Genomic DNA, 14,948 nt, shown 5'->3' with positions numbered 1-14,948 from the left:
ATACTTTGCATCCTTTTTGAGGGCATGTACCAGGTTAGGCTCAGAACTTCCCCCTACAGTATTATCATCTTTATTTTACCGATGAGGATGAAAAATCACAGAGATGGAAAGTAACTTAACCAATATCAGATACATAACAAGTAGAGGAAAGAAGACTCAAACCAAGTTTTACCTGAACCTGTTCATCATCCTAAGGGCTTTCTGCAAATTTCAATGTCAAGGAGCAGTGACAAAAATTATCCACAGATTTTGATTCAGGGTGTGTGTGTGTGTGTGTGTGACATAGAACTAAAATTAGAATTTCAGCATTGTTTGATTGCTGAATTAGAACTGAAATAACCCTTGTCTTTCTCCATTGTCTGATCAACAACTTTTCATTTTTTTAAAAAACGTAGGTGATAGTAATCCAGACTTACTATAGACGATGGCATGCTACAGTCTACGTAGAGGAGTTAAAAAGACAGAAGCGGATGAAGCTGGCTTGGGAAGTAGAAGACCAACTAAGGAAGAAGAGAGAGAAAGAAGAATGGATACAATCAGACTACAACAGGAGGCACAATCCTAAAGCAAATGAAGATTTTGAGCTTCTTTTTAATGCACTGGAACGTAAGTTTGACATGAATTATCTTTGAAATAAAGTGATTTTTGAATCTTTGATTAATAAGAAAAAATTTTATTGAACAAAAGGAAGACCTTATTATTTCAGAGAGCTGTCTAGGGAATCTGAAGTGGGGAATTTAGAAAGATGAATAATATCTTACATTTGAGATAGGAATTTGTTGGGAGCCAGAGTGGAATCAAACTGTACTTTGATTTGCATCAGATAATTGCTTGATTGTCTTATTGTTTTTTGGCCTTCTCCTGTTCAATTGATCTGAGATTTACCATATGAATGGAACCCCCAACAGTTCCCTGATTAACCATCTGGATGTAACACCTGGCAGTACCCTGGTCTCAAGAAGGGATATAAGCTTTGAGTTGATAATAAACGGGGCTGCAGTTTTTGCCTGGGCTGCAGACCTCCCGGACCCGATGTGTTTGTCTCTCTTCTATTTTTTCCAGTCCCTGCCCCCTATTTCAGGAACCCCAATTTGCTGCCTGTAGGCCCCGGCAGGAATTAATACTGGAATGTAATTGGCAATGGTCTTATATTGACAACAGTAAGTGTGCATATACAATGTTACAAAGTTTTAGTGTATTCATTTACTTGATCTTCAGTCATGTCAGAGAAAGAACTGCCTCATCTGGTTTCTGAAGTTCTTGACAGTGTGAATCTGGAGTAGAGAAGAAGTTATATCTCTCAATGTAGCATCATGTCTATGAATGCTTTTTACAACGTGGAGTTGCCAGTGCTGTGTGTGTGTGTGTGTGTGTGTGTGAGAGAGAGAGAGAGAGAGAGAGAGAGAGAGAGAGAGAGAGAGAGAGAGAGAGAGAGAGAGAGAGAGAGAGAGAGAGAGAGAGATCCTGAAGCTTTAAACTCAGGGCTTCACTGCTGTCCCTGAGCCTTTTGTTTGTGTCCTGTCTCTTCAACTATAGCTCCACTTCCAGCTTTTTGGTGGTTCACTGGAGATAAGTGTCTCATGGACTTCCTTGATTTGGCTTCAAATGTGACCCTCAGGTCTCAGCCCCCGTAGTAGCGAGGATAAAAGGTGTTAGCCATAGGTACCTTGTGGCAATGCTTTTTAAATCTTACTCTTATGTCAATACTAGATAAGTTAGACCTCAATACACCCACAGGATGCATAGTAAATTGAAAGCTTCAGTTTGAACAAGACAAGAATTCTTTATTCAGAGTACTATGTGAAGCTATTTCTTTTCTCTTCTTTTCCGCTTAAAGTTTATCTCATGTTGTTACGGTATCTGACTTTGGTACTTGGTATATTGCTTAGTTGTATATTTGAAAATGGGAAGGTAAGGGAAAAACAAGATGAGCGAGTGGGGGTGAGGAGAGGGAAAGTGGGAGAAAAATATGGGAATAGGTAACAATGTTTAAGAAGAAATGTACCCACTATCTGATGAATGTAACTGTAGCTCTTCTGTACATTACCCCAACAATAAAATAAAATTTTAAAAAAGAATTCTTTATTCAGAGCAATAGATAAAGCATCCCTTTCTCAGAGCTCTTTCCTTGTTATCCACGTTTAAATCTTAGAATAAATATTCCCCTAATCAAAGTAATAATAGAAGTCAGATATCCTATATCATCCAAAGTGTCCACATAGAAATGCCTGTGAGAGATTGTTCCGTGGTAAATATGTCTACAGATTTTCTATGTTAAAGTAAAATTAATATATTTTATATAAATCTATACATGATTTTTTCTTGAATACTACTACACAAAAAAGCAAATCTCTTTTTTCCAAGTGAATCCTAAAATTATAAATCAAAGCCCTGAGAACAATAATTTTAAATTCTTTTTCTTTTTGTTGTAGTTGAAATCTGATTCACAAACTCAATGATTGATAGTCCTTTCTATTTAATCATTTTCTTCTTTTCACATTTCTAACTGCAATCTTTGAGACTGCTGCCCTCTTGTGGTACATAGTGACAACTGTGTACAGTAGTTTAAATCATAATGCAAAAACTTAAATATTAAAAGGAAGAGCAGTTAGGAATGGTGATGTATGTCTGTAATGCGAATAAACAGCAGTCTGAGGTAGAAGGACTGTGAGTTAAATGTCAAACTGGGTACATAATGAGCTCCTGCTTAAAAAAAATAAAACAGCACAAAACTTGGATACATAGGACCATATAGGATGACGCTAAATGAAAGGATCTCCAGGATATGGAAACAAGAACTTTATCTTGAGTGATTTTTGTTCTTAATGTAGTATGTTATTTCTCTTCTCTTTTGTTGCCCTTTGGCTAATCTCATATTGTTACAGTATCTGACTTTGTTACTTGGCATATTTTATATTTGTTTATTTGAAATAGAAAAGGGAAGGGGGAAAACAAGATGATTGGGAGGGAATGGGGAGAGGGAAATGGGGACAAAAGCCTAAGTAAGGGTGAGTAGAAATGCATCTACTACCTGGTGAATGTAACTGTAACCCCTCTATACATTACAGTAAAAAAAATAAAAATAAAGTAAAGATCCAAAGGCAAGACAAAACAAATCCAAAAGGAAAAGAAAAACATGATATCAATTTAAGTAAACAATTTAACTGCTTACTATATAGCAAAGAGAATATTGTCTTTAGCTAACACTTTTTATGTTTGCAGTGTTCAGGGTTCCTTCTTTCAGTAATCTAAATTGTTATGTGAATTAATGATTTATAAAAATAGTTATATATGTTTAAATAATTATATTTAAAGGAAACATAAAGTAATTTGGTTTGTATTGCTACTTAAAAAATTTATGTAAGTATACTATTCAGAATAAAGGTTCTGTGTCTGGATTTCTTTTGGGGGGTGATAATTATGGCATGAACTCAGGGCAAGTTTTCTAGGCAGGTGCTTTATCACTGAGCCATATCTCTAGCTCATATATGCACCAGCACTTCTGAGGTAAGGGCTGACTCCTGGACATTTACCCTGCTTATTTTAGACATTTCATGGTAGTTGGATGACAAGTACCTGAGGCCATACCTGACTTTTTCTGATGAGATAGAGCATCATTAAGTTTTCTGCCTGGCTGACTTGAACTGTGATCCACCAGGCTCATCCTCCCAATTAATTAAGATCATAGGTGGAAAATACCTGTGCTCCAATTGTGTCTGGCTTTTAAATTTCAGTATGATGTCATGAACTTCATTGATGATTTCATGTGCAGTTTAATTTGGTTCATATTGTTATTTCCCTGGAGTATGTCACTGCATGAGTGCATCATGATTTATTTATCCATTTTGCTGTAGAGCTTTCCCTTCAGTTCTGTCCCATTTTGGCAAACACAAGCAGTGCTGCACAAAACATGTTTTGGTGAAGGTAGGTAGGTAAATCTTGGGTGTAAGTCTAGGACCTTAGTGGGTAATTTTTTCAGAGATTGTTCTAGTTTATACTCTTTAAGGAGATGATGAAAGTTTGAATTGTCACATCATCCCTATTCATATGTGTTACTTGTGGTCTCTCTGGAGTGTGTCCACAACTAAACCCTGTCTTACGACTGACTGCACATCCGGTAGGCGATATAACAGGATTTCAGTCAGTGTAAGGCAGCCCCTCTCACTCAAACATTTTTGCTTAGGAATGAGGAATGACTTGGTCCAAACAAGAAGCTTAAAGATAGAGAAAGGGTTAGGAAGCAGAAGTAGAAGAGGTCAAAGTGGCTTCTGTAGAGGGACTATTGCTGTGCTTTTGGAGAGACTATTAGGGCTGTGATATTGGTTAGCTAGTTACCTGTTGAGAAGAACTTCAAGACAGCCTTCCTGGGGAATTTTGAAATGAGTTATCTTTGTTTGTGAAACATGGAAGACGGGTGCCTAAACGTTGCCCAAGATTGTACATTGAGGACTGACTCCATAAGAAAGTAGAGATTTATCAGAGATAGATAACTTGATATCTTGAGATTTTGCTATAAATTGAGACATACATCACTACTAGGAAATTTTTGGTATCTAGTTGTCTTTACCAAACCAGGACTACACAATATAGAGAACAAGCAAATAGAAAGAGGTCCTCTTGTTTCTTGTACAACAGGCCTAACTACAGACATGATGAGGTTTATGTCAGGAATAGCTAGATCCACCATGAGTGCGGGTGTCTCTGGAGTGCATGTGTCTCTCTTGGTCAGTGGAACTTGCAGGAAGGAAATCAGTTCAAAGGCCCTAGGAGTGTGAGTGTGAATTGCCTGTCAGGCCTCAAGCATGGGATTCTATCTAGCCAAGAAATGCGTTTTCAATAAACTTTCAGACAAGAGTTCAAGTATCACTTGATTGCATCTATGGATTGATTTCACGGGCTCTTAAGTTTATTCTGTTTATCTCTCCTCTTTTTCCTCCTCCTGTGCTTCCCCCCGCTTTGGAAATGTTAGATTGTTTTTAAGTGAAAAGTCTTGAGTTCATTCTCTAGTCCCACCATATATATATAGCAATTGTACAATAGGGTATCGTAGCATCTGTAGTAATGGTACCTAAATTCCAAAGATTGGTATTTTTTTCTTTTTCTTTCAGGTCAATATGGCTCAGATTTATCAATTTTCTACTGACTTTTCCTTTTATATTTCCTTTATTTCTAATGCTTTACATCATTAATATTCTGCTTACTTTTGGTTAAAAAACTTGCTTTTCTTTTTCTAGTCATAAGGTGAAAGCAAAAGCCATTGGTCTGAACTCTTTCCTGATACAGGTATTTGGTGTTATGAATTTCTCCCTAAATTAGCTACATCCCCAAATTCTGTTATGTTGGATTTTAACTTTATTTCAGTTCAAAATGCATCATGATTGCTGTTTGATTTCACAGATTACTTAAAGTATGTTATTTTATATGTGTCAATTATGGAGGAGAAGGGCATTGACGTCTCAGGTCATGATTGTGGTTCTTTCTGTTTTCCTATCAGTTCCGCAAGTGCTTCTTATTTGGCTATCTCTTTTTAGATACATAAATATGGAGGATTGCTTTTAATTCTCTTATTGCTTGTAGCATTCTTATTTGTGTTGTGGTAATTAAAAATAAATATACCTTCTTAGCCTTCCTTCATTCATTTTCCTTCCTAACTTCCTTCCTTCCTTTCTTCCTTTCTTCCTTCCTTCCTTCCTTTCTTCTCTCCTTCCTTCCTTCCTTCCTTCCTTCCTTCCTTCCTTCCTTCCTTCCTTCCTTCCTTCCTTCCTTCCTTCCATCTTCTTTCCCTCATTCTCTCCTTCATTCCTTTCTTCTTTCTTTTTTTCATATATTTTTTTCCTTTCTTCTTTCTCTCCTTCCTTCCCTCTCTTTCTCCCTCATTGCTTTCTCTCTCTTCATCCTTGTCTGATGTAATGTATTTTCTATGTAGTTCTGGAAATGGAGATGTCATTTTTTTCAGCTGTTTCTGTTCCCTGATATATTTTCCCTATTCTTGTTAATATTTGGAACATAGTATTTTTTCTACTACCATCCCTCAACAATAGATTTACTATTGTAATCTAATGGGAAGTTTAATCTACTTTAATTTCTTTTAAAATATTATTGTAAAGGTGATGTACAGAGGGGTTACAGGTATGTAAGTTAGGTAATGAGTACACCTCTTTTTAAACAATGTCAACCGTCCCTTATCTTTCACAGTTTTTCCCCTTGAGAACTTTACTCACTAGATACTGTGTTGAAAAAGAATATTTTAATTGCTAATTACCTTGGGTAGGTTGCTTTCCTTTGAAATGGCAGAGTAATAATTAATGGAAATGGAAAACCCAACTACATATGAAAGTAAATGCACACTGTGAATGCATACTTTTATGTCTGATTCCAAATTTTCCCAGGATATGTATTTTTTTTTACAACAGAGTAATACATTGCTCTTGGATAGTTCCAGAATGGCTTGAATAATACATTATTGGATTAACTATATTACAGCATTAAATATATTACAGGTTCTAAAAGTGTCTCATATGAAACTGAAAATTAAAATGGCCATACTAATATCAATGACTTTTTATTTACTTCTTGGGAACATTTATATGATTATGTGAGATAAATATTCTGTTATTTCTGAAACTAAGCAATTTTTCTTTTTATTCATGAACTGCCTTTTGTTATATTGATTTTGTCATATTTCTTAAAGTTCTTTTGGTTGGTAAAGCAGCTTTTAAATAACAAGCTCATCAATCATAACCTGGACAAAATAATTTAGCTCTTAAATTACAATCCTTTTGCTGAACATAATTTATTTTAAATTTACAAATTCTCTTTCTGGAGCAATCAAACCATATAATGTTTGAATAATATATTCCTGATAAAGGACTAAGTAGATTCTTAAGAACTTTAAGAATCCTATTCTTATTCTAAGAATAAGACTGGCAGATCCCTGACCCATCAGAAAGATTTCAAGTTGAAATGTAAAAGGACAAAGAGATAGCTCGATAAAGCTGTAAAAACCAGATATCATAAAAAATAGTGGTTAAACAAAAGAGCCAAATAGGCATTTTGGCTTTAAATGTTTATCTCTCAACTCACAGAGACTATTGTTAAAGTAAACCTGCAATCTTCATAGAAACCAAATATATTTTCTGTGTAAGTCATTTTATATAAATATGTTTATATAATTCTGAAGTGTCCTTGCAATTGACCATGTCTTGAATATAAATGAGAAGAGTCCATGTCTTTGAATCGTATCTAGTAGGATAAGGGGACATGGTTTTATGACAGGAAGAGATCTATCCAAATGAGTCTATAAACCTGTTGGTGAAAATGGTGGTTTTGGAGGATGATTATGAATAGAAAGAAAATCAGAATTTCTGTTTTTGTGGAAGTATTTTACATCTATCAATTAGGAAGAGGGAAAGAAACATGTTAGTTACTTGAAGAAGGGGCTGTGTCATCCTCATTTTTATATGTGCTAGAGAATTTTGTAGACTTCCCTTCACACAATAATTGCTCACAAGTGGTTGAGTGTTTTGACATGACAAAGAAATGAGAGGATTTTTGGCAGCTATAATAACTGCATCAAGGAAACAGCTTTTTAAAACTCAGAAAAAAATTCTATGGTCCAAACACTATTCATAAAATTGTAAAATATCACATTGACAATATAATTATAAATTAGCCCTATGTAGAAAGAACGATTTATATGACCAATTAAATAAATAGCCCTTTATTACTGATGAGTATACATTGAAAAGCCTGTATACAATTGAGATAATGGTGCGTGTGTGTGTGTGTGTGTGTGTGTGTGTGTGTGTGTGTGTGTGTTTGCTAGTCCTTAAGCTTTTTCTGCTCAAGATTAATGCTCTACCATTTGGGCTACAGACTGGTGGTTAGTTATAGATAAGAGACACAGATTTTCCTATCCAGGATAGCTTCAAACTGAGATAATTGGATCTCAGCCTCCTGAGTTGCTTGGATTGCAAGTGAGAGTCTCCTGTGCCCAGAGAGAGCATGGTTTTTGACAGGCAGGGTCATAGTGTTTAGGAGAATGAATGACAGAGCTAGACTGCCCAAGTTTGAGTCCTGGCTACACCTCTTGGGTAAGTTTACAGATCCTTAATTTTCTTTTCTGTGGTGGAGAATAATAACATTTACTTTTTTGGCTTGCCAGGAGATTAAATGAGTTCATGTGCATGAAGCACCTGGAATATGGTTGGCACATAGTAAGCAGTACTATATGATGTTTCTGATTATTTAATTGAATAATTTAATTAGAAAAGAGAAGGCCAGAAACTGAGAAGACAGGAGGCAGAAATAAATATGTACTGTACTTAGAAATGCCCCCTCCGCCAGTATAGCCTTAAATTTAGAAAAAAGGTAGTTAAGAGAATCTATACAATGTATCTATAAGGAGAGCAGACAGAGTAGAACTAGTTTAGTAAAACCACAGCATCCAGTATAATCTAATTTGATGCATTGCAATCCTGCTTCTGGAGAGATAGCTTTCTGAGAGAAGGTAAAGTGGTCTAACCTTCCATGGAAGGAAGACAAGCTTCTTGACACCTGTATGGGAATCTGAGAATCCTGCGGAAGTGCAAGGCCTGCTATGGATGATCAGGCCTTTAAAACTAAGTTGCTGCTACACAGGGGACACCTGACAAAAAAAGAACTGCAATTTGTGACACATCATGCATTTGGTCACAACTACTCTTGGGAATCTTGAATGAGTCATGGAGAAGGGACATGCTCCCGGAAAGCAGGACTTTCCATTGATCACTCAGAGATTGACTGTTGAAAATATTGCAGTGTTTTTCCTTGGTACTGGGTACATATCCCCACACTTGTTTGCTTGCTTGCTCAACTGGTGCTTTACCACTTGAGCTGTGCCTCCAATCCTGCTTCTTTTTGCTGGCTTCAAAATGCCATCCTCCAGAGCCCCTTCAGTAGCTAAGATAACAGTCACTGGTACTTGGCTATGTCATTGCATTTTTACAAAGTTATTCTATTTTCAACAGAATGCCATTTTATATTTTAAATATAACTACTAAGCTTCAGTTTACATCTTGCTTTATGAGTTCTTAAATTTTTATCTGTACTTACTGCACAAACCATGATAGTTATTTCCTAACTATTTCCTGACTTATAATATCAGGCATTCTCCTTAAAGATTTTTGAATACTTTTTCTAAAGTCAAAGTAAATGCCTTAATCGTTCTTCGTAGCCCTTTCTCTAGCCCTTAGTCCCTTAAATTGAAATTTGCCATGTACTACAATGTTCTCTTTTTGAGAAACACAGCAGTAATTTGAGGAACAGTTATGTACATGTCTGACAATGTCTCCCATTTATTCAGGAGCCCTGCATAACTTGTAGAAAATCCTCAGGGTTTTAGCAGAGGGGTTCAATTTCTTTCTAACTTCTAATGTTGTTTCAAGCATCATTTTATTCTCTTTCATATTTCTTGTACCATTTTAGTCAGGACATAGGAGAAGGGGTTGAGAGATTGTACAGATGCCTTTACCATAGCACAAGCTCAATATGCCACATTTTGAGAGGAGCTTGAGCCAGACAGGAAAGAAAATGATGTCAAATGATGTGCAATTTAAGAAGTGGAAGTGTTTATGTCTTAAAAAAAGAAGAAATAAATGGGATGTGACATAAGTGGGCTATCTTTAGATGCCCAACAGGATGTAATGTAACCCTAGAAGTTGACTTTGTAAACGAATGCCAAGACCATGGGGAGCCAAACAACTCTCTCCAAGCTACTGAGAGAAAGGTGCTTTCTTAGATGTAGGCTGAAGAATTTAGTTTCAGAGGTTGTTTTCAGCCTTATGCTACTGGTAATGTACATAAGGTTAGCATTTTAGAGATGTGGGATGAACAAGTTTTCCTACATAAGTTTAGAATGTATAACAAATTAAGTGGAACACTAGTTATGACAAAGATATCTGAGACCAGAAATTCTGATTTATGTAAATTTGAAACTGGGCCTAGAAATCTATGTTTTTATAATATAGATTAATTTTGAGGATATGATCTTACTTTATAGGTAAGATGATCATATTAAAATATTGTTCCTTTGTGGCTTTGTCTTGGCATGTAATTCAGGGAATGCCATCTTTATTGATAGCAATCAAGATTTGCAATATAAATATAAGAATGTAATGCTTTGCATTTGGGTTCAGAGTAAATGCAATTATTTTGGCAACATCTGGTGCTATAATTGAGGGTTTTATAAAAAAAGAGAGGGAAAGAGGAAATGATACCTAACTGAATGAGGGTAGTCACTGAGGTCAACATTTCCATATAAATCTGTCTTCCAGGAAGCAGATGGTAATAGGTGAAAAACAAAGGAGAGAGAGGCAAGGAAAGTCTTCAGATGGAGATGATATTGGACACAGAAACAGAGATTCGAGGAACAAGCCATCGGGTGTGGAGGATCACAAGTTGATACACTCTTAGGAATGCCAAATCAGCCCAGTGGCCAGTTCTAATTTAACTGACCATAGAAAAGCGGGTTGTTGTTCTGATGGTTGCTTGTCACTGAGAGCTTTGTCTGCAGAGGCTAGCAGCAGATCTGAAGTGCTGGAACCATCAGCTACTTGTTTCTTTTGACACGTGCTCTCCAGAAGGAAGATCTGAGCTGTGTGCATCCATAGCACCCCACAGCCCAAGCCATATGTTTTCCCACTGCTGGTAGTGTGTATATATATATATATATATATATATATATACACATACATATATATGCACACATATATATGTATATATATATTTCTGTTTGCTTGATTTTACTTTTATTGCATTAAGTCTCTCAGAGTCCATTTGGTCCTGTTTTTTTCCTGTCCAGGCACCAAATATATCATGTGAATGATTCTATTCCTGTATAATTTTTTTAAAAAATGGACTCAAAAATAAAATACTCTGTCAGGATATAATGGAAAAATGCTTTGTAAACATGGGGCACTTTAAAAACTCGGTCCTTTTATTTTTATTCTTGTAGTCTGGCGGCAAGAAGAACTTGCACGCATTAACCAATATTCCACTGGAGCTGAAAGGAAAGCTTGCTTGTGTGAACTTTTGGAAAAAGAGACCCAGCTAATTGCTTCCATTGGGAGATATAGAGACGCTGCTCTTAAGGAGAGACAGGAAGCATCAATACAAGCTTTTCTCAGTAAGGTAAGTGAAGTAACTACTATTTAAATACACATGTATCTTGAAGTAAAAAATGCTGAGCAGCGATCTGAAAAAGATCTGTATCATAAGAATTTACACAAATTTTCTTGAACATTTTGATAGCATGTATATATTCAAATTTGACTTACTTATTCTTCTGATACAGCTGTAGATTTTATTATACCCTAGAACAGAGATTAACGAGGAACAAGAAATTAGCATGTTATTCACTAGAGCGATTCGTTCATGAAGAGAAGATAGAGACATCTTCCCTGTGACTTCCTTTATTTTGATTTAGGCTGGTTACATGAACTGTATGAGTTCAACAATCTGATAAAATGCAGAGTAGTAAAGTTGCAGGATATCTGGGTCTGAGGTGTCCCACATGGAAAGTAACCTGGGGAAACAGCTGGAGACAGCAATACTGTTGCTTTGGCTCACTGCAGCTTAACAAACTGGAAATTTCTGACTGAAAGAATATGTGATTATTGAAAAGTATAAAAACACACAATTAGGGGGGAAAAAACCTACAGTAATTACCCTTTTGTGGTCAAACTGCCCGTTTGAGATTGAATATCCTGTTTCCATGGTAACAACTTCCTTTTATAAACTTGGTCTTTCTGAACAATTAAAAGCCAAACCATCCAGAAGAAAAGCATGAAGGTCTCCAAGATATTTAATGACTCTACTTCTATGATGCTTATTTGTTCTTAAAAGTGTATTATACTACTTCAAATGTTTTCCTGATCTTATTTACATATTCCCCCCCTTTTTTCTTACATACTCTCTTTTTGATCCCAGTTTCTCTTCGGTTTTAACTGCAGTTCTAAATTCTAGGTCAGAAGTTTAGGAACTACCAAATCCTATATCCGATTCCCTACTGTCAGCACTCTTTGATTGTCCAAATTATACCTCAAATATCATGCAACTCTAAACCATGTCATCTATCTGTTGCCTATTTCATTTCTAATCTGATTTTTGTACTCCTATTCTGAACTATTCAAGTGACCTTTCTCTATGGATATTAGTATTGCAAACACATTTGTCTATATAGAAACCTGGATAGCATTCTTTTTTTTTTTTTTTAATTGCCAGTCCTGGGCTGAACTCAGAGCCTGAGCACTGTCCTTGGACTTTCTCAAGGCTAGAGCTCTACCACTTGAGCCTCAGCACCATTTCCGGCTTTTTTTTTCTATGTATGTGGTACCGAGGAATCGAACCCGGGTCTTCGTGCATGCTAGGCAAGCACTCTACCACTAGGCCAAACTCCCGGCCCCCTGGATAGCATTCTTTTTAAATACATTTTTATTGTAATTAATAGAAGGGTTACATTATATTTGCCAGATAGAAGGTGAATTAATTCACATACATTGATACCCTTTCTCATGTCTTGGTCCCCATTTCCCTCCCCCCACCTCCACCCCTCATCTTGTTTTCCCCCCTTCCCTATCCAATTTCAAATAACCAAATACAAATATATCCAATATATCAGATAACAAAGTGAGATACTGTAACAATATGAGATAACCAAGGGACACCAAAAGAGATGACAGATAACATAGTACATTAAGGACAACAATCACTCATTATGTGGCTTTTGTTTCTATATCCTAGAGGTCCTTTTATTTAGCGTCATACTATATGGCCTTATGTATCTAGGTTTTGCTCCATTGCAAATCTTTGCTAGGAGAGCCCAAGGTTTCTACTGATTATGAAAAATGAGGGAAACCATTGAGCCTATGTTCCTTTAAGTCTGGCTACTTCACTTAATATGATTTTTTCTAAGTCTTTCCATTTCCTAACAAATGGGGCAATGTCATTCTTTCTGATGGCAGCATAGAATTCCATTGTGTACAAATACCACATCTTGTTGATCCACTCATCAACTGAGGGACATCTGGGCTGGTTCCATATCTTTGCTATGGTAAATAGTGCTGCCAATGAACCTCGTTGTGCTAGTGGATTTAGTATGTCCTTGTTTCTGGACAATTGGCTAAATGCCTACTAGTGGAATTGCTGGGTCATAGGGGAGCTCTGTTTAGTCTTTTGAGGCACTGCCATACTGCTTTCCATAGTGGTTGAACGAGTTCGCACCCCCACCAACAGTGTAGTAGTGAAAAACCTGGATAGCATTCTTTTTAAATTTTCCTTTTTATTTTTCTGTTATTTTAATTCTCTCTCTCTCTCTCTCTCTCTCTCTCTCTCTCTCTCTCTCTCTCTCTCTCTCTCTCTCTCTCTCTATTACTTGATTATTATCTCCCTAATTTTTTCTTTTCTTTTTTAAACTTTTTCCTAATTCCACTATCATTGACTTTCATAAAATTGCAGTGCCATGAGATGTTGACAACTTTGCCTATAGGCCATACAGACCAAGATTTGAACTACATGGAATTCCAGTTTGGTCAAAATTCCTTGGGATCTTCCTGAAGCATGGACAGATGAAGGCTTCTGAGGATCTGTAATAGGGCTGTTCCCTTCTATTGCTTCCTTCCCTCTTTTCTGAGATTGTCATGAGATGGGACTTACGTGTGAGCGCGCGTCTGTGTGCACGTGCGCACATGAGAGACAGACTGAGGGAGACAGAGGGAGAGAGGGAGAGGGAGATTGACACTGCTTTAATTGAGTCTGTTTTCTTTCTCATCTGGATTACTTTGTTTCTAAGGCAGACATTTGCCTGAAGTCTTGCTTCTCTTCTTTCCTCCTCCACCATCCATACCAGCACCATAATGGCAACACTGAGCACATCTCTGATTCTGCCTTTCTACACTTCCCCGAGGGAACAAAAGTTTTCACAGCCTTTTCTCTGCACACTTTACTCATCACTTTGATCATCCTCTTTCCTTGAACCATACTCTATTGCCCCCACTGTACTTCAATATATGTCTTGAGAAAGATAATGCACTCTTGAGGCTTTTGCTTCTGTAGTTGCCACCACACAGAATATCTTCTTCCCTCTTCCCTGCTAGTGAGCTACTTTTTTGAAACAAGCTTTGACAGAGGACCTGCTGATCTTCCTGTATTAGCCTGTACTATTTGCTGTCTCATCTCTGTTTTGTACACAATGATCATGCTATTTTTTTATCCCTAATATCTGATTACTTCCTAGATTCTGTATTTGATAAGGTGGCAAATTTTATTCTTTCCAATCTTTCTATTTTCAAATCTTAGCATATCATTTATTATGGAGTATCAAAAATACTTGCAGAGGAAAGCAGGGAGGAAAAGAAAGGGCAGAATAATGGTGTGAAATTTTATATTATATTTGAAACATCATCAAGAGATTAGGTAGACACTTGTCACCTTAAATTCTTGAATTTCCTAATCCTGAGAAAAATGAATCTACTGGAGAGAAGCCATAATTTTTATAAGTATAAGCTAACCTTTTTCTTTGAGCAAGTAGCTGTAATTTTTAGCAAAGCTTCATCAGTGGGAACTGTGTTCCCACAAGTCTCTTTACCTTACCAGAAACAAGGACATTAGGCCAGGACAGCATGGGAGCTGGAAGCATCTGAGTGCCAATGAACAAGGAAAATGGATAGCACCCATCTTTCTTTCTTTCTTTTTAATTTTTTTTATTGATTTTAATTTTAAATTATCTTTAAGTAGTTGTACAAAGGAGTTACTATTTAACAAAGCAGCTTATGAACATAATGCATTTGGATCAATGGTCAATCCTTTCAACATTTTCACCTCTCTCCCAAACCCACTCCTTTCCTCACTCTTCTTAATTTTGTAGGATATATATTGAATTTTTTATTGCATTTCCTCCCCTCTTCTCCTCT

The 14,948-nt window shown here is 36.5% G+C and overlaps 1 protein-coding gene across 1 annotated transcript in view; it reads left to right on the top strand.

Moving 5' to 3' along the window:
• Iqub (IQ motif and ubiquitin domain containing) overlaps window positions 1–14,948 on the top strand; it is a 52,482-nt gene that overhangs the window by 17,989 nt on the left and 19,545 nt on the right. Inside the window, exons 9-10 of the mRNA XM_090332237.1 lie at window positions 396–606; window positions 10,994–11,169. Coding sequence (XP_090188363.1) covers window positions 396–606; window positions 10,994–11,169 — 387 coding nt within the window. The remainder of the gene's footprint in view (window positions 1–395; window positions 607–10,993; window positions 11,170–14,948) is intronic.

The sequence above is a fragment of the Megascapheus bottae genome, chromosome 5 (genome assembly GCF_031878675.1).
Source record: "Megascapheus bottae isolate mThoBot1 chromosome 5, mThoBot2.hap1, whole genome shotgun sequence".
In the NCBI taxonomy this organism is placed as follows: domain Eukaryota; kingdom Metazoa; phylum Chordata; class Mammalia; order Rodentia; family Geomyidae; genus Megascapheus; species Megascapheus bottae.
The sequence above is the reverse complement of the archived record's forward strand: the minus strand, read 5'-3'. Positions and strand labels throughout refer to the sequence as shown.